At 40.1% G+C, this 26,856-nt stretch overlaps 1 protein-coding gene across 2 annotated transcripts in view; it reads left to right on the top strand.

Moving 5' to 3' along the window:
• ADGRD1 (adhesion G protein-coupled receptor D1) overlaps positions 1-26,856 on the top strand; it is an 843,751-nt gene that overhangs the window by 583,187 nt on the left and 233,708 nt on the right. For both annotated transcript variants that reach the window (XM_077461779.1, XM_077461778.1), the window contains one exon: positions 12,129-12,282. In XM_077461779.1, coding sequence (XP_077317905.1) covers positions 12,129-12,282 — 154 coding nt within the window. The remainder of the gene's footprint in view (positions 1-12,128; positions 12,283-26,856) is intronic.

Below are 26,856 nucleotides of genomic sequence, written 5' to 3'. Positions count from 1 at the left end.
GGGATTACATCCTCAATGGCTTGACGCGTTTCATCGGTAGGCCAACTCATCAGGAGAGAATATATAATGTCTGTAAATAATAAAGGGTATACTAAATTAAATAGCCCATGGTATGCAAGATATTATATATAGATGGATTTATATAAAAAGAGATGGTCAAGTCCATAGAACTTACACCCCATGGGAATGCCGAGCACTGATTATCCTGGTGTGCATAGGTCGTCACATCAAGCCTCCCCCGGGAGCTCAGTGCACCTGCGCTCGATGTCTATGGCGCATGCGCTGTAGACATCGCTGTGGCTGTTTCTGCAAATATCTCCTAAACCTTAGTTTGGTCCACCCAGACGCACAGTCTGTCTCTGCACAGACTGCAATGACTGTTTGGACTACTTAGTCCCTCAATCTTCTTCTGTACAGACTTTCACCACCCACTGAGATGATGACCATACAGGCCATGACACAGACACCCTGCTGCTGTGTTTGTCCATACATCGCTGTCTCTTGCAACACAACTCTTCCGGTGATGGAGGAGCCATATATGCCTACCCTGGTTCCCTTTTGTAGGTATACACGTACCTGACAACAGGGTTTTACACCTGATGTAGCATCCTTTTCAATTCTGAACAATGCACTATTTGCATCATTCCACTATGATGGCCCTATAAGTTCACACAAACAAAATTAAAGGGCATCTATCAGAAAATCTATGGTTGACATTTTCTATTAGCTTTATGCACCTGGTAAAAACTGAAAACATGTAACCCCTAATCATTGTATTTGTGTATCTAATTTGCCTTCTGTTCACATTCCCGCTTGTGATGCTAAAGCCAAAAATATGCAAGCTGTGTTTCTATATTCTGTAAATTTTGAATCCCTTACCATTTTTGTCATTACCAAAAAGATCATGTAAACCAAGCCTGTTAAAAACATCAAAGCAAAAAAAAAATAATAATTAACAAGTGAAACCCAAGCAAGTGTAAACAGTAATTTAATCCTGTATTTGGCTTTTATAACTTTCCTTTGTCACTGATCATGTAAAAAAAAAACCTTTCTAACACCAATTACTGACATTTCAGACCCCAATAATTGCATCTAGAAATGGCTGGCACTGACTTTAATATGCAAAACTTCAATAAACAGAAAATACGAGTCATACAGTTAGCTAAGATTGTGTACAGGATATAAGAGCAATACACATTAACCACTTTTTTTGTCAGATACCATTTCCTCATAAAAACACAGATAGCTTGCAAAAACATGCTAATTTTCAATACATGTGCTTTTAATGTTTTTAATATGTAATGCAACCATTTTCAAGATAGAAAGTATAAGAAGCTTCAATTACAGCCCCTGACTGCATAATGTTCAGTAATTATAGTGCTAGAGAAAAATGTCAGAAACAGTATACATACAAGAGGAGATGATGGTCAAAAACAGTAGAGATGTTACAGGTATAGTTGGAAACTTGTTATAGAAGACAGAGAGAGAGACTGGAAACATGTTACATGAGGCTATTAGAAAGCACAGCTATTACCCCTTTACAATTCAATACTTCCTTTCCCACTACAGACACTTGGGTCCAAGGGCTACACCACAAGTATGAATGGGCCTTGTGCAGCGCTCAGGTCCAAGCTTCGGGACCAGGATATGTTCAAACTCAGTTTGATAAATTGTATGGAGTAAATGCTATAACAGGTTTTCTACTCCTAGACACACATGCTTCACCTCTATTTCTATGGCAAGCCTGCTTCCCTGTTCATAGCTGACTTTTTTTATTTCATAGTATTTACTTGTGCCGATGTCTAATGTTTACCTTTGTCAGTCTTATCAGCTTCAGCTGATAAGACTGCAGTGATGGCCAAGTTTACACTGCATGTCATGTCACATGGTCACATGGGGTGTAGGAGGAAGCTCTGAATGATTCTGCAGCCTCCTGGGAGTTCAGTAGTGTTCCATAGGAAGTCCTGATAACAGATAGATAAGCACATAGAGAGTGCGCCGTAAATCAGGGGAGATCTGGGCATGCTCAGTGACTTCATTCTAAAGAACAAAAAGGATTACAACAATACTAAGCAAGTAAGGAGATATCTACAAATAGTATTCAATAGGGTTTTTTATGCTGATTTACATGGGACAAAGTTGTGGAGGAGGGTTTACAACCACTTTTAGCATGCTCTTTCTGTGTCACCCTTAAAACAGTCTTAAAAGAACCTATTTCCTGCTATACTGTATTTAAAAAAAATCGAATGTGCCTTTTGTTAAATGATGCTCATGGCAGTGTCAGCTCCCCATGCACGTTTTGACAATAGCTTGCCTATTAGCCTTGACAAATTACGAGACATTAGTATCAAGATTCGCACACTCATAAACTTCAGAAGGTTTTTTGCTTAGTTTGAGTTTCATGAATTTCAAGCAATATTTGATAAATTAAACCCAGGCAGATTTGCAATACCCTAATAATGAGGACAGCATGCTGATGTAAGCTGCCCTATTATTTACAAATGTTACCTGCTGCTATTGGGTTACAAATTCAATTTTTTTCCCAATGCCCCAGGATTGTCTCGGTTACCTGCAACTGTTGGCTTTCACCGAAAAAGACATTTGGGCTCATCCAGATAGGCTTTGAGTGTTTCTAGTTTGGATAGATTAAGGACGGGAATGTTTTTCTTCAAACTTTAATGCAAAAGTGTTGGCAAGCATGGAAAATAACTGACACACTTCAATAAGTGATGGAAACTTTCTTAAAGATTTTATTGAAAGACAGCTTTATATTTTAAAATATACCGGTACTTACAGCTAATGTAAATGGTAAATCCTTTTACAGTTGTATTTCAGAAATAAACTGGTTGACTTGATATGCTCATGTAGGCATGTCAAGTTGTTCCCTTGGAATTGAAAACTTAAATATTGTTTGATCCTTGTATATGTTTACAATGACATATCAAACAGTTTCGGCGGCAGAAAATGCTTCTTTCAAAGAAATATCTTTTTGGATATGACTGCGTTAAGTATAGCATTATATATATTTTTCCATTTGTAGGAACTGAAAAAGCATACATAGTCATTTATAAATAGATTTCAAAATAGCATTTCATATAGCAGTGCAGGTTGTGGTGGCCTGTCGCCCACACCATAATAGTAGGCAATTGGTAATTTCAATCTCTTAAAAAAAGCTAAGTATGTATTTTCTTCCACAAATGATGTGTAACCTGGTGGCGGCTCTTTTGTCTATTTAAAGACATTTAATGCCGACCGGCTCCTGTACATATACGTTGCCATTTTAAAGATGGATATCTCGGTAACAGCAGCAGCTGCTGCCATAACTGAGATATCCATCTTTTTAGCCAGCCGTCTTGTTTACGATAATGGTGGTCTATGTGGTGGATTCGCTGCAAGATCACCGTTATCGGTGGTAGGAGAGGGGCCACCCCCCTTCCCGTCGTTCTCCCACACCCCCCCCGCCGCTTATCGGAGCCGTCGGCAGCAGCAGAGGCGACCGGGACATGTCCATGGCTGGGTATGGAGACGAGTGAGGCTAAGATGGCCCCCACCCATCTACATACCATAGCAGGACGGAAGCAACGTCAAAACGTCACTTCTGCCCATATGTCTTAAAGGCACATTTTTTTATTGTCATTTTTTTCAAATGACATTTTTTTTTCTTATTGCATTTAAGTCCAAATATGAAATCTGAGGACTTTTTGACCCCAGATCTCATATTTAAGAGGACCTATCATGCTTTTTTCTATTACAAGGGATGTTTACATTCCTTGTAATAGGAATAAAAGTGACCCAATTTAAAAAAAAAAACTGTAAAAATAAGTAAAATAGAATAAAATAAATAATAAGAAAAAAAAGTAGCGCCGCATATGAAAATGGTGTCTCTCACCTAGCAGTAAAAAGGGTCGCTGGTTTGAATCCCAACCACGACACTACCTGCCTGGAGTTTGCATGTTCTCCCTGTGCCTGCGTGGGTTTCCTCTGGGTACTCCTCCCACACTCCAAGGATATGCTGGTAGGTTAATTGGCTTCTGTCCAAAATTGGCCCTAGTATATTAATGTGAGATGCCTCCTTGAAGGTAGGGACCAAGGTGAGTGTGCTATATGGCGCTATATGGGTACCTTAAATATATAATAATATAACAGATGAGCATCTTGATGAGAATGTACAGGGATAGGGATAATTGTAGACATGCACACTCACTCAGGATGAGCTGGTGTCTTTTTTCAACCTTACTAACTATGTAACTATGTCATTTTATGCTATTCAAAATTCAAATTTCGGAAGACAGTTATATTTTTTTTTATTCTATTCTATATTTTTTTTCTATTCTATTCTTTTCTATTCTTTTATTTTATTTTCTATTCTAAACTATTCTATTCACATTTGCACATTTTATTCTATTCTATTGTTTTTCCTGTTCTATTCTTTTATTTACTATTCTATTCTAATCTATTCTATTATTCTCTATTCTTTCTTTTTCTATTCTTTTATTTTCTATCTTATTCTGTTCTCTTTTGCTCTATTCTTTTTTTTTACAATTGTTTTTATTGAAGTAGGTTATTGTAACACAAACAGAGAATAATACAGTATGTATAGTATAATACAGAAGAAATTATAAGAAAAATAAAGTTGTTTACAAAATGCACAGGCAAGTCAGAGAATTACCGTATTTATCAGCGTATAACACGCGCCGGAGTATAACACGCACACCAAGTTTAGGAGGGAATATTAAGGAAAAAAACTTTTAGGAGGGAAGTTTAAGGAAAAAAAAGTACCTTTAAATGCCCATCAATGCAGCCTTATCGGTGTCCATCTGCAGCCTTGTCCATCATTGCAGCCTTGCCCAGTGTCCATCTGCAGCCTTGTGTCATTGCAGCCTTGCCCAGCGCCTTTGCAGCCTTGTCAGTCTCTTTGCAGCCTTTCCAGTCTCTTTTAAGCATTGCCCGGCCGCAGATTATTTAAAATTGGCGCAGATCTCCGGTGACTGTGAGCGGAGAGGAGCGAGCGCAACCGAGAATACAGAAAGCTGAGTTTACTCGGCTCCTCTCGCAGTCCCGCCCCTCTCCACTGATTGCGAGAGGAGAGGAGCGAGTGCCGACATACAGAAAGCCGAGTGTACTCGGCTAGACTCGGTTCTGCTCACAGACAGGGGCGGAACTGCGAGAGGAGCCCAGTCTAGCCGAGTACACTCGGCTTTCTGTATGTCGCCGACACTCGCTCCTCTCCTCACGATCAGCGGAGATTGGCGGGGATCGGCATATAACCCGCACCCACAATTTCCCCCTGATTTTAAGGGGAAAAAAGTGCGTGTTATACACCAATAAATATGGTAAGCATTAGTCTATACTATTTTATTATTTTATTTTCTGTTCTATTCTGTTTTACTAATGTTTTTCTATTTTATTTTATTTTCTATTCGATTCTTTTATTTTATTTTTGTATTCTATTCTTTTCTATTCTATACAATTTCTATTCTATTATTTTATAATCTATTCCTTTATTATGTATTCTATTTGATTAGATTTTTTTATTTTCTATTCTGTATTCTTTTTGATTCCTTTATTTTCTATTCTATTTTATTCTATTCTTGTTTCTAATTCAATTTCAAATTCAAATTTGTCTTCAAATTTGAATTTTGGCCAAATTTCTGAATAATGAATATTGTGTCTGAATTTTGATTCAGAATGAAAGGAACCACACATGTCTAATAATAATCAGCAGATATATAAAAATCAAACCTCAGAAATATAAATATATCAAAACAACAGCACTAAGGAGATCCCCCTAGAAAAAGTCAGCACAGGAAATATTTTTCATGTTAGTATCCACAGATAGAAACACAGCAAAATTAACTCCCAACATTAGACTCTGCTCCCAACGGGCTTTTCATCCATGCTGACTTTTTCAAGGGGATCAGATTGGAAAGGAATTTTATTTATTTATTTTACATATTTTTAATGTTTTCTTTTGTTTTTTTAAACACGTTTTTTATCGAGCATAATGACATGTTACATAACATACCTCAAGTATTTGGTTGGCATACATTACATTAATTGCATAAAATTGTCTCTTCACATGAATAATATCAGAATATGCTAATCTAGACTCTCCTTTAATTCCTCCAACCTGAGTTTTGCTCTTTAAAAAAAAAAAAAAAAAATATTAATACCAAACTAAAGTAAATACAATGTTGGAACGTTCGATATCAACCATAGAGACATCATTTCAAACATAGAACCGGATGAATACCCCCCCCCCCCCCGTTCTTTCCAGTATATTGTATGCATCCTCTCATCTATCACATTACTGGTGATTTTCAGCTTTGCCTATATTTAGCTGTCCCCGGTGCTCCTCTCCCCCTCATCCGCTAAGGTGTTTTTGGAGTCAGTCCCCCTAAACCATATCTTCCTAAACTTCTTGGGGGCTCCCCTTGCCTCATACGTCATCTTATGCCGCGTACACACGGTCGGAGAATCCGTCGGAATGCGTCTTATCGGACCATGTCGTCAGATAATCCGACTGTGTGTGGTATGCATCGGACTGATTCCGTCCGAATCTCTGTCGGACCCAATTTTCCAACATGTTGGAAATATTTCCCGACCAACTGGGCCGGTCGAACGTAATCCGATCATGTGTAGAGAATTTTGATCGGACCAAGTGCCACGCATGCTCAGATGAAATTCCTACATCAAAGCTATTGGCTACTAGCCTGAATGTAGTCCCATCGTAACGAAATTACGTCATCACGTTCTGAAAGATCGGATTTTTCGACAACTTAGTCCGACCGCGTGTATGCAACAGTTTCGGACAAAATCCATCAGACTAAATCTGATGGACAAAATCCGACGGATTTGGTTGGCAAAATCTCCGACCGTGTGTACAGGGGCTTATGCAGGCTCAAAAGACAAAACCAGTGTGGGACTTTAAATGAGGCAGGCTCAAAAACTCAAAAAATATAAGAGTAGAAATTTTATTAATAACTATGCAAAAATGTCAAGGAGCGTTTATATGTGACAACTGAGTGTTCAATACATGTACAGACATGACATTTGAGTAGACATGATATAGAACTTGATTATCATAACAGGGAAAAAAATTCATACAGATTTCATAGGAATAATATAGTACTGGCATACAATACAATTCATAAAAGTGTTGTAAAATTTATGAAAATGTGAGGGATTACATCCTCAATGGCTTGACGCGTTTCATCGGTAGGCCAACTCATCAGGAGAGAATATATAATGTCTGTAAATAATAAAGGGTATACTAAATTAAATAGCCCATGGTATGCAAGATATTATATATAGATGGATTTATATAAAAAGAGATGGTCAAGTCCATAGAACTTACACCCCATGGGAATGCCGAGCACTGATTATCCTGGTGTGCATAGGTCGTCACATCAAGCCTCCCCCGGGAGCTCAGTGCACCTGCGCTCGATGTCTATGGCGCATGCGCTGTAGACATCGCTGTGGCTGTTTCTGCAAATATCTCCTAAACCTTAGTTTGGTCCACCCAGACGCACAGTCTGTCTCTGCACAGACTGCAATGACTGTTTGGACTACTTAGTCCCTCAATCTTCTTCTGTACAGACTTTCACCACCCACTGAGATGATGACCATACAGGCCATGACACAGACACCCTGCTGCTGTGTTTGTCCATACATCGCTGTCTCTTGCAACACAACTCTTCCGGTGATGGAGGAGCCATATATGCCTACCCTGGTTCCCTTTTGTAGGTATACACGTACCTGACAACAGGGTTTTACACCTGATGTAGCATCCTTTTCAATTCTGAACAATGCACTATTTGCATCATTCCACTATGATGGCCCTATAAGTTCACACAAACAAAATTAAAGGGCATCTATCAGAAAATCTATGGTTGACATTTTCTATTAGCTTTATGCACCTGGTAAAAACTGAAAACATGTAACCCCTAATCATTGTATTTGTGTATCTAATTTGCCTTCTGTTCACATTCCCGCTTGTGATGCTAAAGCCAAAAATATGCAAGCTGTGTTTCTATATTCTGTAAATTTTGAATCCCTTACCATTTTTGTCATTACCAAAAAGATCATGTAAACCAAGCCTGTTAAAAACATCAAAGCAAAAAAAAAATAATAATTAACAAGTGAAACCCAAGCAAGTGTAAACAGTAATTTAATCCTGTATTTGGCTTTTATAACTTTCCTTTGTCACTGATCATGTAAAAAAAAAACCTTTCTAACACCAATTACTGACATTTCAGACCCCAATAATTGCATCTAGAAATGGCTGGCACTGACTTTAATATGCAAAACTTCAATAAACAGAAAATACGAGTCATACAGTTAGCTAAGATTGTGTACAGGATATAAGAGCAATACACATTAACCACTTTTTTTGTCAGATACCATTTCCTCATAAAAACACAGATAGCTTGCAAAAACATGCTAATTTTCAATACATGTGCTTTTAATGTTTTTAATATGTAATGCAACCATTTTCAAGATAGAAAGTATAAGAAGCTTCAATTACAGCCCCTGACTGCATAATGTTCAGTAATTATAGTGCTAGAGAAAAATGTCAGAAACAGTATACATACAAGAGGAGATGATGGTCAAAAACAGTAGAGATGTTACAGGTATAGTTGGAAACTTGTTATAGAAGACAGAGAGAGAGACTGGAAACATGTTACATGAGGCTATTAGAAAGCACAGCTATTACCCCTTTACAATTCAATACTTCCTTTCCCACTACAGACACTTGGGTCCAAGGGCTACACCACAAGTATGAATGGGCCTTGTGCAGCGCTCAGGTCCAAGCTTCGGGACCAGGATATGTTCAAACTCAGTTTGATAAATTGTATGGAGTAAATGCTATAACAGGTTTTCTACTCCTAGACACACATGCTTCACCTCTATTTCTAATGCCAAGATGCAGAGATTATCCGTTTGTCCATTTATTGGTCAGATCCCACAAACTCCCCTCTTACTAACCTCCTCCTGTCTCTCTCTTAGCCCTTGTACACGTGGTCGGAGATTCCGACGGAATGTTTCCTATTGGACCGTTTTGTCGGATATTCCGACTGTGTGTGGTCTCCATCGCACTGTTTCCGTCGGAATATCCGACGGACCAAGTTTTCCAACTTGCCGGTAAAATTTTCAGACAAAATGCTCCTATCGGACATACTCCAATCATGTGTAGCCTACTCCGACGGACAAAGTGCCACGCATGCTCAGATCAAATTCTTAGACCAAAGCTATTGGCTACTAGCCTGAACGCAGTCCCGTCATAACAAAATAACGTCATCACGTTATGTACAATCGGATTTTCCGACAACTTAGTCCGACCGTGTATATGCAACATCACTTCCGAACCTCTTCCGGAATTAATCCATCGGAATTACTCTGACGGATTTGGTTGTCGGAATCTCCGACTGTGTGTACAAGGGCTTAGACTGTAACGATACTCATAGCGCTTTGTTGGTGCGATGTCAAAAGTAGACACTCCCAACAAGAAATGAAATGTTTGGGTAAATTTCAGTTGAGAGTAGAAAATAATAACCTACTGCTAGTTCCAATGGCTGTAAAAACTGTAGAAAATCAAGAAAACCAGCACTTTTACACAGCCAATGACCCAGGACATTCCCCTTCAATTTCATGAAGTTCTGTAACTAGTATATGTAACCCAGACCAGTCCATGACAGGAGTCTGGAATGGGCATGATTGACATTGACACCTGCTTATTAAAATCATGGAGTTAAAAAAATAATTCTTACTATACTGTATACATGTAATACTGACTTAAGTTACATATAGGTACCAACTCTCTGCTGAGGGTTGGAACCTAAAGTGCTATTAAACCCAAAAGCAAATATTTATTATTTTGCAGTTTAGCAATTCTTAGATGTGATGGCTGCATTCGTTTGTTTTCTTTAGGCTTTCTTTTATTCTCACCTGGTGATCCAGCCAGTAAGCCTGTTTTTCAACAGAACAAGCCATCTTGCAGATGTAGCAGTTGGGGGGGACAAACTATTAGCATTGACCTCAGTGTTTACAATGATCAGCTTTTTTTCATTTATGAAAAACGTTTATTCCAAAAGGAACAAAAGTGTTCATGTTATTGACTCCCTTAGTTGGAGTTTGGCGTCAATTGGTTTAGTGTATCTTGACCACATGCCGACCAGCACACGACAATATACGTCGGCACAATGGCACAGCTGGGCAAATGTGCATACAGGTACATCCCCTTTAAATCGCGGCATTGTGGGTGTGTGCGCACCTGCCTGCCGCGTACTCCAGGACAGTGCCCGTGGGTCCCGCATACAAGGCATTTCCCTTTTCTGCCTAGCAACATGACAACGATCCTCTGCTCCCTGTCATCAGGAGCAGTGATCTCTGTCATGTTCTCGTGAGGCAATCCCCCCACAGTTAGAATCACTCCCTAGGACACACTTAACCCCTTGATCGCCCCCTAGTGTTTAACCCCTTTTGCTGGCAGTGTCATTTACACAGTAATCAGGGCATTTTTATAGCACTGATCGCTGTATAAATGACAATGATCCCAAAATAGTGTCAAAAGTGTCCGATTTGTCTGCCATAATGTGGCAGTCACAATAAAAATCGCGGATTGCTGCCATTACTAATAAAATAATTTAATACTTCCTAGATTGTAAGCTCCAATGAGCAGGGCCCTCTGATTCCCCCCTGTATTGAATTGTATTGTAATTGTACTGTCTGCCCTAATGTTGTAAATTTCTGAGTAAACTGTCGGCGCTATATAAATCCTGTATAATAATAATAATAATAATAATAAATACTAAAAATGCCATAACTCTATCCCCTATTTTATAGATGCTATATATACTTATTATGATTTTTTTTCACCAAAAATATGTAGAAGAATATGTAGAAGAATGCATATCGGCCTAAACTGTAAAGAAATTTGTTTTTTTTTATATATATTTTTTGGGGAAATTCATTATAGCAAAAATTTAAAAATTTTTTTTTTTTTTCCAAAACTGACGCTTTTTTAGTTTATAGCGCAACAAATAAAAACCGTTGAGGGGATCAAATACCAGCAAAAGAAAGGACGCCAATTTTGTTTGGGTGCAACTTTGCACGACCGCGCAATTGTCAGTTACAGCAATGCAGTGCCATATCGCAAAAAGTGCTCTGGTCATGAAGGGGGTAAATCCTTCTGGGGCTGAACTGGTTAATGTGCTGGTATATCTAACACTCCCCTCTTACCTAGACTGACAATGCTACTGTCTCTGTTGCTCCTTCATCCAGAATGTAGGCACTCTAATACAAGGAGCGTGCAGGTAAAAACAGAGGGGAAAACAAGCTAATTCAGCCGCCACATCTATATTTGATTTTTTGTTTTGGGTCTAATACAGCTTTTAGTTCATTTTAAATTGTTTCCGCCTATCTTCTTACCACCTGAATAAAAAGTCTATTCTTTACAGAGCTCAATAGCTCCAGCTGAATGTCCAGCACACAGGCAAAAGAGTTAAAAGAGATACTCATCCCTCATTGGGCAGCTCTGTTTAAGATTGCAAGCAAAGCATGCCTCCAGTTTTGTGTCCTTAAATTACTTATAGTGGTCTAGAGTCCTATTTTTTAGTGTGTTAAAGTTTTATTTGCAAAACATACATTGTAGACGTATAATAATAATAATAATAATAATAATAATAATAATAATAATAATTAAAAAAAAAAGATATAAAACATCAGCTTAAAGGGTTGAGAAAAATAAATAAAATTAGAGTCAAGCCATTATAGTTTATATTTAAAAGAGTGAACTAGCAATGATGCCATTTAGTTTCTGATTTTAGGTATCCTAAATATTTCTGTATCCACACTTTGTCCAGGAAATGTATATTCTGAGCAAGAGTAACTGTCAAAGTAGCATTTGTTATTATTGAAAACCCTGACATATATTCATATCTGATAAAAGCTGAATGCATTAATATTTTGCAGTTAGCAGGTAACCTTTAGCTACTTTTGGGAACAGATGTGACTGTTTATCCAAACCGGTATATAAAACTTAGATAAATATAATATGAATTCACTCACAAGCAATTATGATATGTGATTTTCCTTCTAACCTGTGTACTCCTTGTGTTTTTTTTCAGCTCCCTTGCAAAATCGTAGCAATATTACTACACTTCTTCTTTCTAAGTGCCTTTGCCTGGATGCTGGTGGAAGGATTGCATCTCTACAGTATGGTCATCAAGGTGTTCGGATCAGAGGAGAGCAAACATCTTTACTATTATGGGATCGGATGGGGTATGTGCAAGTTTATGTAATACTGGCTGGTGTTAAATCCAGACAAAACATTTTTTCTATTTTTTTTGTTTGAAGCAAGAGAAAACCTGCAACAGAGACAGAGACAACAATTCAAAGCTTAGAGGGCTTCTTGTCTTCCCTACATGCATTTCTCTTTGTGTTGGACATTTACTCTTGCTTTTGGAAAGTACATTAAGGTATTGTAGTTATTAGTGGAGGGTGGTGTAGCCTGAAGTCTAATGGCTGCAATAACAAGTTGTTTGGAGCCATGGGTGGCAAAGTGGTGTAGTGGTTAGCACTCTCACCTAGCCGTAAAAAGGGTTGCTGGTTCGAATCCCAACCACAACACTACGTGGCTGCAGTTTGCATCTTCTCCCTGTGCCTGTGTGGGTTTCCTCCCACACTCCAAAGACATGCAGGTAGGTTAATTGGCTTCTGTCCAAAATTGGTCCTAGTATATGAATGGGGACCTTGGATTGTGGGCTCCTTGAGGGTAGGGACCGATGTGAGTGTGCAATGTACAAGGATAGGGACAATTGTAGACACTCACTCAGGATGGACTGGTGTCTTTATTCAACCTTACTAACTATGTAACTATGTGTAATAGTGAAGATCAGAAATGTTTTGACTGTTTATGCTTATCCTTGCAGTCGCAGTTCTGAATGATATACAAGAGAGTTTCTCAATACCTTGTTTCTGTTTTGAGACATTTTCCACTTCAGTAATTCATAACTACCTATACTTCATTACAGAATCTTTAGGCAATTAAAGGTAATGTTTGCATTGGGAGACGTTCATTCTCTGCTGAGCACAGAACGTTTATGCTGGTATATTTAATAGAAAACATTCTCAGAAATGAATCAAATATTTGGTTTAAACATTTGAAAGTTTCAGAAAAGCATAGGAAAACTAACAAATTAGAATAATAGCCAACATCTCTTGTCTTGAATTGAAGGCATTCTCAAAGCGTTTATGAATCCAGGTACTTATCTTAGCTGAAACATAACTTCTATATTGCTTTAGCTATATGGAGAAAAAATACAAAGCTCTCAGGTACAGTTAATATAGATGTGCCTGTCTGGAACACAATGCCAACATCTCACTCACACTGGTGCCATTATTCTAGAAATAGATTTAAACAGAATAAACGAGGAGACAATGGTATGGCTCAATATGTTTATATTATGGATCAGTTCCGACTACAAGTTTCTCTCTATGGGGCACAACCGGTAGTCATGGCTGATTCAGAACACAGATTGAGCTACTCCATTGTTTGATCCATTCAGCCCTAGACTGCTGCGGTATCTGATAACAACAAATGGCTGAACATAATATTTAGTGAATAAAATGTTAAAGAAAACTGATAGAGATTGTGAACATGCAATGAGGGATAGCCACCGATTTTATACATGGTTTAGAAGTTATTAGTGACTGGGGACATACTTCAGGAAATACTGAAGACACATTGCATGAGACGTGAAATCTCTAGATCATTGCTATTAAAACCCTTTAGGAAGTTGTATCATACTTGTACTTCTTAGAGCTCCCTTAAAAATTATATTTGATATCCATATTAGAAAAGATCATTTTAAGCAGCATGAAATGAAGCATTTTAACTACTAAAACCTGGCCAAAAAATGTTTCCTGCCTGAAAAAGTGCCTAGCTAAAGGTAACTACTGACTGTAGGGACCTGAGGACCCTACAATATGTGTCAAAGTGCCACTTCAGTTTTTCCTTTATCTGCCTTTCAATTAGTCAAATATGAATTAGTATCTATGAACATCACAAGAATTTATTGTTTCAATTCAGACAGAGGATACTTGGGTCGCTTTTGCTAGGAATTGTAAATAACATTATAGGCCGATACGTATTCTTCTACATATTTTTGGTAAAAAAAATCGCAATAAGCGATTATTGATTGGTTTGCGCAAAAGTTATAGCGTTTACAAAATAGGGATAGTTTTATAGCATTTTTATTAATAATTTTTTATTATTTTTTTTTTTACTAGTAATGGCGGCGATCAGTGATTTTTATTGTGACTGCGACATTGTGGGGGACCCATCGGACATTTTTGACACATTTTTGGGACCATTGTCATTTATACAGTAATCACTGCTATATAAATGCAGTGATTCCTGTGTAAATTACACTGGCAGTGAAGGGGTTAAGTGTTCCTAGGGGTGTGTTACTAACTGTGGGGGGGGGGGTTGGGCTTTCATTTAGTGAACACTGATCTCTGCTCCAATCACATGGAGCAGAGATCAGCGTCACTAGTTGCTAGGCAGAATGGAGAAATGCTGTTTACACAGTATTTCCTCCACTCAGCCGTCCCGTGAGACGATCGCGGGGATGCCCGCGGCGATCAAGTCCACGGGTCCCGCGACCGGATTCACGGGGGCCCCGACCAGTGCGGGAGCACGCCGCCGGCGGCGCGCTCCCGATGGCAGGGCGGCATTGAAGATTGGACGTACCTGTACGCCAATATGCCTGCACGTGCCATTTTGTCGACGTACATCGTCGTGCGCTGGTCGGGAAATGGTTAATTTAGTATGACATGTACACTTTAATGGTTTACATATATTTCAAATAAAATTTATCATACTGTACTTGAGAAGATCAAAAAGTCAAATGCAATAGCAAAACTTGTTTTTAGCAGAGTAGGGACTTTTATAACTACATCTTTTCCATGTAAAGGCCTAAAGCAACAAACAAAAATATATTTTCAGCTGTGTTGAATGTGGTTGTGTAATTTTTCAGACAGTGGTGATATAGAGAATGTACCAAGAAAATTTGTTTATTTTCTTTTTATAATTATGTGAACCCCGAAAGGGTTTCTTGACATATACAAAACATTACTTCACACTAACAATAGTGGTAGCTAGGCTCTGTAAGTTATTACAATTAGCTGATTTTGTAGAACATTTTGAGAGAACAGTTGTTGGCAATGAGTGTTATTGATCTTGGGAATATTCATCATTCAGAGTGATAAGTTACAACTGACAAGTTTTCAGTGAAACAATGAAACTGAAAATCTTAATTTACATATCTACATGTAAATCAAAAGACATCAATTATTCACCTAACTTGCCATGGTTCACACAAGTACATCTCAACCTTACCAATCCATTTGTGTGTTACAGAAAAAGAAATTTCAGCAACATATTAATGGCAGTAATTGTAATTTATAAAACTGGCCACATACAGTGTTTATTTATTTTTTATTATTTAGCACATTTTTCATTCTAACACAATCTCCCATCAGTACAAATGGTGCATGGAGGAATCCCTTCTCCCCCCCCATTGGGATAATGTGTTCTGACAGCAACACTCACCGCTGTCAGAATACATTTATCAGCAGTTGAGGTGCAATGAGGGTCCTAACTTCTCCAGAACTCAGCCCCACCAGCTTCCTAAATGTGCCCAGGCTAATTTACCAGGGGGTTCATCAGTAAGTGGAAATCTGAGCATTCTGAATCTGAATTTAAAAAAAAAACATTGCATTTTGTTGGGGGGAAGGAACATCCTAATAAACGACACTGCCCATTTTCATGATTAATGGGCAGAATATTATCAAAAAAGGCACGAAGAGCTGGGCCCTTCTTTGGGGGACAGGCATACGTTTTTCTTCCCTGAGAAAAAAGGTATTGACCTTCTGTTGATACACTTTTACATAAGAGTACTGGACCTAATGGTGGCCTCCCTTGTGGTGGTAATGTTTGCCCAGTTTCTCTCCAGGCATCTGCAGTATAAGGTGCTGACTGGGATAAACTACCTCAGTCTCTGGACTGATCATGGATCTGTGTCTCAAAGCCGGGATATTGCTTGCCTGTTACCTGACCGACCCTGCGCTGGAATCAGGTAAGTCCTTTCTCCTTTTCCCCTGGATGGTTCACACAATGGATGCCAGTCTATTGGGCTAAGGATGCGTCCTAAGGTTGGACTTGGTCGAAGGGACTTGGCCATTGAGGGTGTTCCTATCAACATTCTGGAACTAAAATCTATTAATCTGTCAGGGGTGGATAAACTAGCTTCAGGGACTACCAATGAGGCTTTGATCGGCTTACATCAACTATCAGGGCAGCAACCAGAAGCCACACAGCCCTTCCTGAGGCATATTTCATTCTGGCAAGGGCAGAAACATATGTCCCAACCTTGTCTGCAGTTCACATTCCTGAAGTAGACAATTGGAAGATGGACTTCCTCAACCATCAGCTCCTAGATGCAAGCGAGTGGTCTTTTCTTTTCATCCTAAAGTGTTCATGACTTCTGTCACCGTTGAGGGACACTGGATATGAACCTCTGTGTGTCCCACTTCAAGGTTGACAGATTTGTGGCCAGGACCAATGATTTTTTGACCTTCACAGTGGATGCACTGGTGGGATAAATTTCATTTGAGCTAACCCTTTCCTTTGGTTCATTTTCTACCTTGGCTGCTTTGCAGAATTAAGGTAGAGAATGTGCCCATCATCTTGGTGGCACCAAAACGGGCCAGAAGAACTTGATATTTGGACATCCTCCTACTCACATTCTCTGTAAACAGTTTCTGGCCCGACCTGCTGTTTGAAGGGTCAGTCTACTGTCCTGCTTCATGGCCCCCCATGGTTGTTGGGGGACCAGGGTCTTTCTGCCTCAATATTTTGTACACGTCATAGCTAGGAAAAGTTGGCCAATGTTGGCCAATACACATTTTTGTCCAGCCAGAAAGCAGGGTAAAAATATGTACTTGCCCCTACTACCCGTCTTAACATGTCTACATTGGAAATCAGTTGTATCAGCTACATAAATATAAATACTCCTCTGGAGTATGATGTGTATGTTGAATGATATTGAGTTTTAAACTGTTTTTTCCTTAAATAGTGTAAAGTATGGGGAAGTAAATGCGTTTCCTGGAGGCAGATTATAGAAGGTGGGAATCCTGTCAATGACGTAAAGAAAGCTTGTCGCTTGGACGCAGTGCCCAGACCTCTAATGTTCCATGAAACTATTACATCCTTTTGAGGGATCATAAGACAATATCCTCATACATTTTAACTTCAGTTATAATTAATTCACAAAATATATCCATTGCACAAGTAGAGAGGTAAGGACAGGAGAAGAGAAGGAGAAGAAAAAAGTATACAGCTTGGAGGCCGGACCAGAGGGGTAGAGTTAATGAACCAAAGTCTAGTAAAAGGTGTATAGTAGCTAACATGTAAGCCCTTGTACACACGGTCGGAGATTCCGACGGAATGTGTCCTATGGGATCGTTTTGTCGGATATTCCGACTGCGTGTGGTCTGCATCGGACTGTTTCCGTCGGAATATCCAACGGACCAAGTTTTCCAACTTCCCGGTAAAATCTTTTGACAAAATGATCCTATTGGACATACTCCGATCATGTATAGCCTACTCCGTCGGACAAAGTGCCACGCATGCTCAGATTAAATTCCTAGACCAAAGCTATTGGCTACTAGCCTGAACTTAGTCCAGTCGTAACGAAATAACATCATCACGTTATGTACAATCGGATTTTCCGACAACTTAGTCCGACCATGTGTATGCAACATCACTTCCGGACCTCTTCCGGAATTAATCCGTCGGAATTACTCCGACGGATTTGGTTGTCAGAATCTCCGAACGTGTGTACAAGGGCTAAGACATAGAAATACACACACACTTCTGATCATAAAAATAATCAAATCCAAACAATGACAAACAAAACATCCACAACATACAAACACACAAAAACCAATGCATATAGACATTCAAAACAAACGCACATGAAGAAACACACATAGAGACATTGACACAGAAACAAACACAATAACATACACTCCAAAACATAGAAACAATCATAGGGGTTATATGATCAAAAAGACCCCAAACATGGAGCTCACCCTGACCCCTTTATTTTTCCTATACTTATCCTTCCCTCCTACCTACCCCCCCCCCCCCCCCTTCCCAGCGCACCACGAAAAAAAAATGGCAGTTTTACCTTGTAAAGAGCCTTTCCTTGTTATCCAATAGGTCAAAGGGTGTTGAAACCTAAGGCTTCCTTTCTTCCTAAGGTGGTCTCTTCTATTCACTTACAGTAAGTCTTCCCTTCTTTTTGTTCGGCTCTGAAGCATCCCAAAAAGATTACTTGCGTGAGAACTGCAGGTTTTTTTCTTGGGTACTGCTTCTATCTGAAACTTGGATAATCTCTTTGACCTAATGGCAAGCTTCAGCAAGGGGGGGTCTCTGCACCTCGTTGGTTGGTATAGGCAGGTTATCATTTTAACTTAAATCCAGAAGGGCAAGGTCCCTCTTTTTTTTCTTGACTTGTTCAATTGGTTCCTCTTGGGATTTTCAGCAACAGGCATCCATTTCTTAGATTGTTAAGTCTGCCATTCTTGGTTCAGACGATTGTGAAGTTCTACCAGGTGGATATTCATTTCTCTGCTGACACCAGCTTTTGCAGTGAGGTATCTTAAGCTGCTGTTAGAGTTCAGGAGCTGGTTCCCTTGGTATATGGGCCTGTTGATATTATTGCTATGTTGCCCACCTTGCTGTTCTAGTTCTTGATTAAAGGATCCTGTGCAATGTACTGTATGATTAAGAAATATTTGTTTTTCACTTACCTGCTAATCCATTTCTCTGTCCTAGTGAGACCTAGGTAATGCTTGTTACACAATTGAAGATTTCTGGGGGAGAGGTTATATGGGCTGTTTCACAATTATGTTAGTCAGTGTCCAATCACCTGAAAGTGGCTGCATATAACCAAGAGCCTATGATAAAAAAAAAAATGTGTGTACTAAAAAAAAAGGAATTTACAGTTAATACAAAAAATGCATTGCAGCTTACCTGTGCTTAGATGTGGTAGTGTCAATTTTCAGGCCAATAACATTTTCACAAGATAGCGAACTAACTGTTAATCTTGAAAGAAATGCAGTGTCCTTGGTATATGTCTTCTTATACTTCTTCTTTATATGTTTTTAAAGTGTCTTTGTTACTTCTTGTAAATTGCATGGAATGCAAAAACAATGCTTTTGTCCTTCAGTAAACTACTAATCTCCCCTCCCCATGTAATGGAGATAAACAAAGGCAGACATACATGTAGTGTAGCCAGAGTTGCAACCATGGCTTTCTCCATCGAAACAGTGGAAGAGTGAGCTTAACCACCCAGGGATAGGAAGTGTGTTATCCACAGGATTACTAGGTGAGAATAAAAGAAAAAAAAAAACACGTTAAAAATGCATTGTGCATTAACCCCCCCCCCAGATTTCCTACCTAAAATCATGGTTAATTGGACAGGATTAGAGTGAAGGAGGGTATTCATATTCTTTATTTATGCATCTGATTATCAGAATCTGAAGATTAGGCCAGGGAGGGATGATGTTATGAGTAAGGGTCCTTTCACACGGGGCGGATCAGTGATGATCCGCCCCGTGGACATCCGCTTGCTCAGCGGGGATCACTCCATCAATCCCCGCTCAGCAGGATGATAACAGGTCTGTCTCTACACACTGTGCAGGGACGGACCTGTCAGAGCGCCGCTCTCCCCTATGTGAGATCGGATGACGATTGGCCGCAGTGTCCATCGTCACTTGATCCGATCTGATGACGGATGGAAAAGTAGGTTTTTCCTCCGTCATACTTTTTTGTATCGGAGCGGGTTGGATGTGTCAGGGCTGGCTTAGCCCTTCCTTCACTGGGCTGGCTGCTCAGCTGTTGGCTAATTGCCAGCTCTCATCTCTCTCCACAGTTACCAGCTGTTCCTGACCATGCTCGTCTGACCTGCCTACTTAAAGCTGTCCAGCTCACTTCACCTCTGCCTTCGCCTTGGTCACATCACAAGAAACCATCTCCTGCGGTTCTGTTTAAAGACTGGCTTGCTGACATCCCTTCTGGCTCATTATCCTGCTTGCTATTGTTCTACTTAGATCCCTGACTTCTGGCCTGGCTGATTACCCAATCTGGTTATTGAACTCTGGCCTGGCCGACTACTCTATCTGGTTACTGGACTCTGGCTATGCCTTTTTATTTTTATTTAATAAACAAGTGTGATTTAATTGTACTTCTGTCTCGGTCTGGTTCATGGTTTCTGACAGTAGGTTAAGGCCATGAATTCAGAAGATACAGTCAATCCACTTGTTGGTAATATTTTTTCCAGCTTGGATGAGCAAGATCACCGCATGGATCAGTTTGCTATGGCGTTACAAACGCTCCTGAGTCGCACAGCTCACCTGGAATCCCCCACGGTGGCTACTCCAGTACAACCTGAGTCGCAGGCCATCCCTGCTGCTGTGCCATTCTCTGTGTAGGCACCCGCCTCAAGTATTACCTCTATAAGAGGTATGTCTGGTTCTGCTCCGCTTCCCCAGCGATTTGTGGGTGATCCAGTTCAATGCAGAGGGTTTCTCAATCAGGTTGAGATATACTTCGAGATGCTGCCCCAGGCATTTCCCACTGACAGAAGCAAAGTAGGTTTCATGATATCTTTGCTTTCTGAGAGAGCCTTGGCCTGCGCTAACCCTTTATGGGAGATGCAAAAACCTGTTGTCTTGAGTTACCCCCAGTTTGTGGCCTCCTTTAAAAGGGTATTTGACGTTCCCACACGCTCCACTTCTGCTGCCAAGTGCCTCATGTCTATCAAACAGAGTACGAGAACTGTTGCCGACTACGCCATTGAATTCCGTACTTTGGCAGCAGAGGTTGCTTGGAATAATGAGGCCCTCCTGGCTGCTTTTTCTCATGGTCTCTCGGATTCCATCAAAGATGAGATAGCAGCCTGAGATATACCCACTGAGCTGGAAATCTTGATCTCGTTTGCCATCCTCATTGACTCCAGACTCAGAGAAAGACTTTCTCTTAAGGAGCGCTTTCGGAAGCCTCCTGTTCGTTTGCCTCAGAGCTTTGTAGTCCCACCCATGCCTCCTGGTACCGAGTCGGTCAGTGAAGATGAACCCATGCACCTGGGCTTCACACGTCTCTCTGCGGATGAGAGAGCCTTTAGGAGGAGGGAGAGATTGTGCCTTAAATTCTGCCTCCCGATTGTCTCCATTTATGGGGAATTATGTTTTCCAACCTTCCATGTTGTCTGACTTGTTTGTTCCGCAGTATTTCTGCGTTAGAGGAGCATCTCCATGGTCTTCGTTCCACTTGGGTGCAAGTCCAGATAGGTACAGACTCCATGCTGACCGCAGACGCCTGCCTGTGCCTTCCTACCAGGTTGGGGACAGGGTCTGGCTGTTATCTCGCAACCTCCGGCTTCATGTTCCCTCACTGAAGCTTGCACCTTGGTTTATTGGGCTTTTCCGTATCCTTCGCAGGATTAACCCAGTGGTTTACGCGTTGGACCTTCCTCCTAGTATGCGCATCTCAAATGTGTTTCATGTCTCCTTATTGAAACCGTTGGTCTGTAACCGGTTTACCATCTCAGTGCCCTGCCCTCACCCTATTCATGTTAAGAACCATGAGGAGTATGAGGTACAATCCATTGTTGACTCCCGTAGGTTCCGTGGGCGCATACAGTACCTGGTGCATTGGAAGGGGTACGGTCCGGAGAAACGCTCCTGGGTTTCATCCTCGGACATACATGCCCCTGTCCTCCTCCACAGGTTCCATAGACGGTTTCCCCTCAAGCCTGGTGGCCCTCTGAGGGAGAGGGGTCATTGAGGAGGGCGTACTGTCAGGGCTGGCTTAGCCCTTCCTTCTCTGGGCTGGCTGCTCAGCTGTTGGCTGTTCCTGATCATGCTCATCTGACCTGCCTACTTAAAGCTGTCCAGCTCACTTCACCTCTGCCTTTGCCTTGGTCACATCACAAGAAACCATCTCCTGCGGTTCTGTTTAAATACTGGCTTGCTGACATCCCTTCTGGCTCCTTATCCTGCTTGCTGTTGCTCTACTTGGATCCCTGAATTCTGGCCTTGCTGATTACCCAATCTGGTTATTGAACTGTGGCCTGGCTGACTACTCTATCCGGTTACTGGACTCTGGCTATGCTTTGACTACGCTTTTTCTATTTACCTTTTTATTTTTATTTAATAAACAAGTGTGATTTAATTGTACTTCTGTCTCGGTCTGATTCATGGTTTCTCACAGGATGTCAGCGGACATGTCACCACTGACATCCGACGCTCCATAGACCTCTATGAAGCATCAGTTCAGGTCCGCCTGAAAAACTGACAGGCGGACCTGAACGGATCGGCCATGTGAAAGAGGGATGTACAATTAAAGTATGCAGATTTTTGGGTCTTTGGAAACAATACATACCTGGTTAGTCGCCCCTGAAGAGTATTTTACCCTTTTTTCTTTTTGGATATGCATATGAAAGTAGTTAGCTAGATATGACATTACTGTATATTATTGGTGTATGGTAATGCTTTCAAAATGTTGTTACTGTATATAGTCTGTAATTATATATGTACATTGAGGTAGCCCCATTTGCTTATTACATGTGCAGACTCTGCTTCCTGATTTACAGTGCTACACCATGGTTCTCTTTTACTGCTTCTTCCCACAATGCAAGTCCAGGGGGTTTACTAAAGGCAAATAGACAGCCCATTTTGCAAGGAAAGTTGTACTTTGCAATGGGATTGGTCCCCAGAGCTTAGTGAATGAGGTAAAGCTCTGCTCTGCATCATCCAATAAAGAGAAAATGCTCTTTCTTAATCTCCTTGCATGTGATTAGGTATTCTTTACAAAGTGAAACTTCACCACATTCACTAAACATTAGTGAAATTTCACTTACAAAGTGCAGCTTTTCTTGCAAAGTTAACAGCTCATTTGCCTTTAGTAAATCTACCCTCCGTGAGTCATCTGAGCCATTGAAATTAATAAATGGACAAACCTCAGATTTGGACAAGTCAGAAGTCTCTTTTTTGAATCCAAATTGTTATAGTGTGGCTTCCAAACGATGAGATGATTGTACAGTATGACCTAATCAGATGAAGTTTGTTTTCAAGCAGGATCTACCGAAGGTTTGACCATGTGGAAATTAGCTACTAAAACCACACATAATAAGTAAAATGACTTTATGCAGGCTGCTACCCACTTGATTATTGTTTGCTTTTTTGATATGACATTTTGTTTTTCAAATCATTCAATAAACTTTGACTAATTAATGTATGTGTTAAAAACAATCTGCATTGCTAAATTAAATTGAAGTTTGACTGTAAAAAGTAGATTTGCTTGCTCTAGAATTCTGGATTTGACAAGCACAGTCCACACTGTCCATGCAGTGCTTTGTGGTTAACTGGACAACAGATCAGATCCTATATTATATAGGATGAAATGGACTAAGGGTGTGTAGCTTGAATAACTAGACACAACCCAAAACCACACTTCAAACCATAAAAACAACAATCAGTGATAAGCAATCTTTTTAATATTACGTATTGTTCATGTCAGCATTTGTGCTGCTGGGTTCACTGTTTGGCAGAAAAGGTGGTGATCCATATTAGCTTGTTTCCACACATATCTCTGAAGTTTACAAGGATTTATATTATTATATAAATATTATGTATATTATTTTTATATTTTGGACAACACTAGCCCGTGTAATATCATTCTAGAGGGAACGCATTCAAATAAAATAACTGCAGGTGGAAGATGGAATCACTGTTAATACTGAAAATAAAATAATTTCAAACATTTTAACCACTTGCTGATCTCCCTATAGCAATTTTACTGCTAGAGGGTGGCAGCTGTGCACAGGATCATGTGTATATATATACATATATATATATATATATATATATATATATATATATATATATATATATATATATAAATATGTAATTCTGCACTTCTGCCTGCATGGGTGCATGCACCACTGGCGGGCAGCTTCTGCTGTGATAATATACATTTGGGTATAACCACGCAATTGTAATTCAAAGTGTGACAGCGCTGAAAGCTGAAAATTGGTCTGGGCAGGAAGGGGGTTTAAATGCCCAGTAAGCAAGTGGTTAATAACAAACATGTTTATACTTACCTGCTTTGTGCAAAGGAATTGCACAGAGTCACCCAAACCTCCTCTTTTCAGGTCCCCCACCAGCGCTTCTGGCTCATCCTCCCCAGGGAGTTGCCCCATAGGAAGCCAATTCCTATTGGGGCACTTGTGCGGACTTGTTCCCGAAACTTCCTGTCTGCATCTATTGGCACTGGCTTTGATTGACAGCAGTGGGAGCCAGTGTCCAGTAAGACCAGGGAGCGAGGAGAGAGAAGACCTGCAGACAGGCATAGTGCTAGATCAAATGAGGGTTCAGGTAAGTTAAAGGGGGGAGTGATGGGGGATACTTACACCTAAACTTTTTTTTTATCTAATTCAATAAATGCATTAAGGTACAACATGGTTAGGCTTTAGAACCATTTTAAATTAGAATTACATCCTAACTAAATATTATTTAATTTAAACCATTGTGTAACATAAACCATTATGTAACATAAACCATTGTTTTCATTTTTTTGTAAATCCTTTATTACATCTCAGTGCTGTTCTTCAGCCAGTTCTTCTTTACATGGCATTTCTTAGGGCAGGTTTTTCTGATGGACCATGTCTGTGTAATATTTGTAGATACTTGTAGTCTCCATCAGAAGTCTGTGTGACCACAAAGCAGGAGCATGATAGGAAGGCAAGGATAGAGCATTGATGCCCTATAATAAGAAGTGTCTAAACAAGGGTCTTTGTTGCATGATTCCCAGATGTTATTATAATATTAAAAATATTGGAAACCTTTGTCATTTTTATTTGTATGTCTTTTTTTGTGGTGATCGTGATATGTCCACTTTATATGATTTATCAGTGATGACAGACAGGTATATTGACATACAGTACCGAGTGGCAGCTGGTGCTCAAAATTCTTTTTTTTTGGGGGGGGCGCAAACAAATTGAAAAATTCTGAAAAAAACCCCATCAATTGCAGCCTCACTGTACCATCAAACGCAGCCACTGTACCCATCAATTGCTGCTATTGTACCATCAAACGCAGCCACTGAGCCATCAAATGTAGCCACTGTGTCATCAAACGCAGCCACTGTGCCCATCAAACGCAGCCACTGTGCCCATCAAACACAGCCACTGTGCCCATCAATTGCCGCCACTGTGCCAAACACAGCCACTGTGCTATCAAACACAGTGACTGTGCCATCAAATGCAGCCACTGTGCCCATCAATTGCCGCCACTGTGCCCATCAAATGCAGCCACTGTGCCATATCAAATGCTCCCACTGTGCCATCAAATGCTGCCACTGTGCCCCATCAAATTCTCCCACTGTGCCCCATCAAATGCTCCCACTGTGCCCCATCAAACGCAGCCACTGTGTTGATATCAAATGCTGTACTTACCCTGTCTTGGTGGGACAGCTCCTTGGTGCCTTCTCATTGGTTGTTTCAGCCAGCCGTTTCAGGTGATAGGTAACAGATCCGAGCACCTGATTGGCGGAGAGCTGGTTTAGTGTTAGAAAAGCAAATATTCATTCACTTTTCTAACAAGGAAAAAGGCAGGTCACCTTTTTTGATGCCTATTATAGCCTATGGCTCTAATCAGGTGCTTCAAATAGACACCCCTGCCACTGAAATTCAGGCGTCCGAAAAGGGGCCGGGCACCTGAATAGGCGGTGGCAGCCATAGATAGATTCATGCAATGCATCTATTGGTGCTAGAGGGGGTAGCAGGAGAGAGGTGAAGGCACTGTGTGCCCTTATGGATGCACCGCCACTGACAGTGCCTTCGCTAGCAACCTGGCCTAACTAAGCCTCCTGACATTATCATTTTAACCTTTTCGTGCAAAAATCCTTTTACATTTATTCTTTCATTATTTCTTTTCAGAATTTTACTGTGCTTTACTGTAGCTCAATGTCTGCTAAGCCAAGACTTGACACCAATTAAAAATCTGATCATGCACTGTACAAAGAATGTTCTTTTAGAATGTGTTATAAAAAGTATTTTGTTAAAGTTTTAAGGAATGCTATTATGCAGGAATAAAATGGACACGTGTATGTAATTGTGCGTAATTCTACAAATGACTTCCAGTGAGCATTGTACTTTAGCTGACCCACTTCTGAAAGCTATATCAAACCTAATTATAAAAATAACACAGGCTCTGTACAATCATAATTGGAATACTTTAAAGTCACTATTATATAGTAAGACATTTTGGTAATGCCTCTAATTTTTATGCATTTCTACTGCCATCCAATTTGGATATTCCTGAGTGACCTTTTATTTCCTTTTCCTCCTCATGCTTTAATCTTGCCTGTAACCTTTCCATCAGTGTATTACAAAGACAGTGTTATTTGTGAGGTGGTCAGCCCCATGAGGAGGTTGATATTTTCTGCCGCCATGTGCTTACAGGAATTGAAAATTACACAATTCACACATAATCACAAGGAACTCTTTGGGGGACAGTGTTGTCTTCATGCCTTTATTTTCTAAAGGTTTTGGCAATCTAAAAAAAAAATACATATTCCCACAACACATCACTTTTGGCATTAAGATGGCAGGAAAGACTTGATGATACATTTACAACCTTAAAAGAGACTTCCTGATAACTGAATTGCTAAGTTGGTTGTAGATTTACTTTAAGCATCCTATTCATCTATTGTTTGTGCTT

Source organism: Lithobates pipiens, unplaced genomic scaffold, assembly GCF_037356315.1.
Source record: "Lithobates pipiens isolate NorthernLeopardFrog02 unplaced genomic scaffold, aLitPip1_a1.2 Scaffold_3, whole genome shotgun sequence".
NCBI classification, from domain to species: domain Eukaryota; kingdom Metazoa; phylum Chordata; class Amphibia; order Anura; family Ranidae; genus Lithobates; species Lithobates pipiens.
This window is presented reverse-complemented; position numbering and strand designations above follow the sequence as displayed.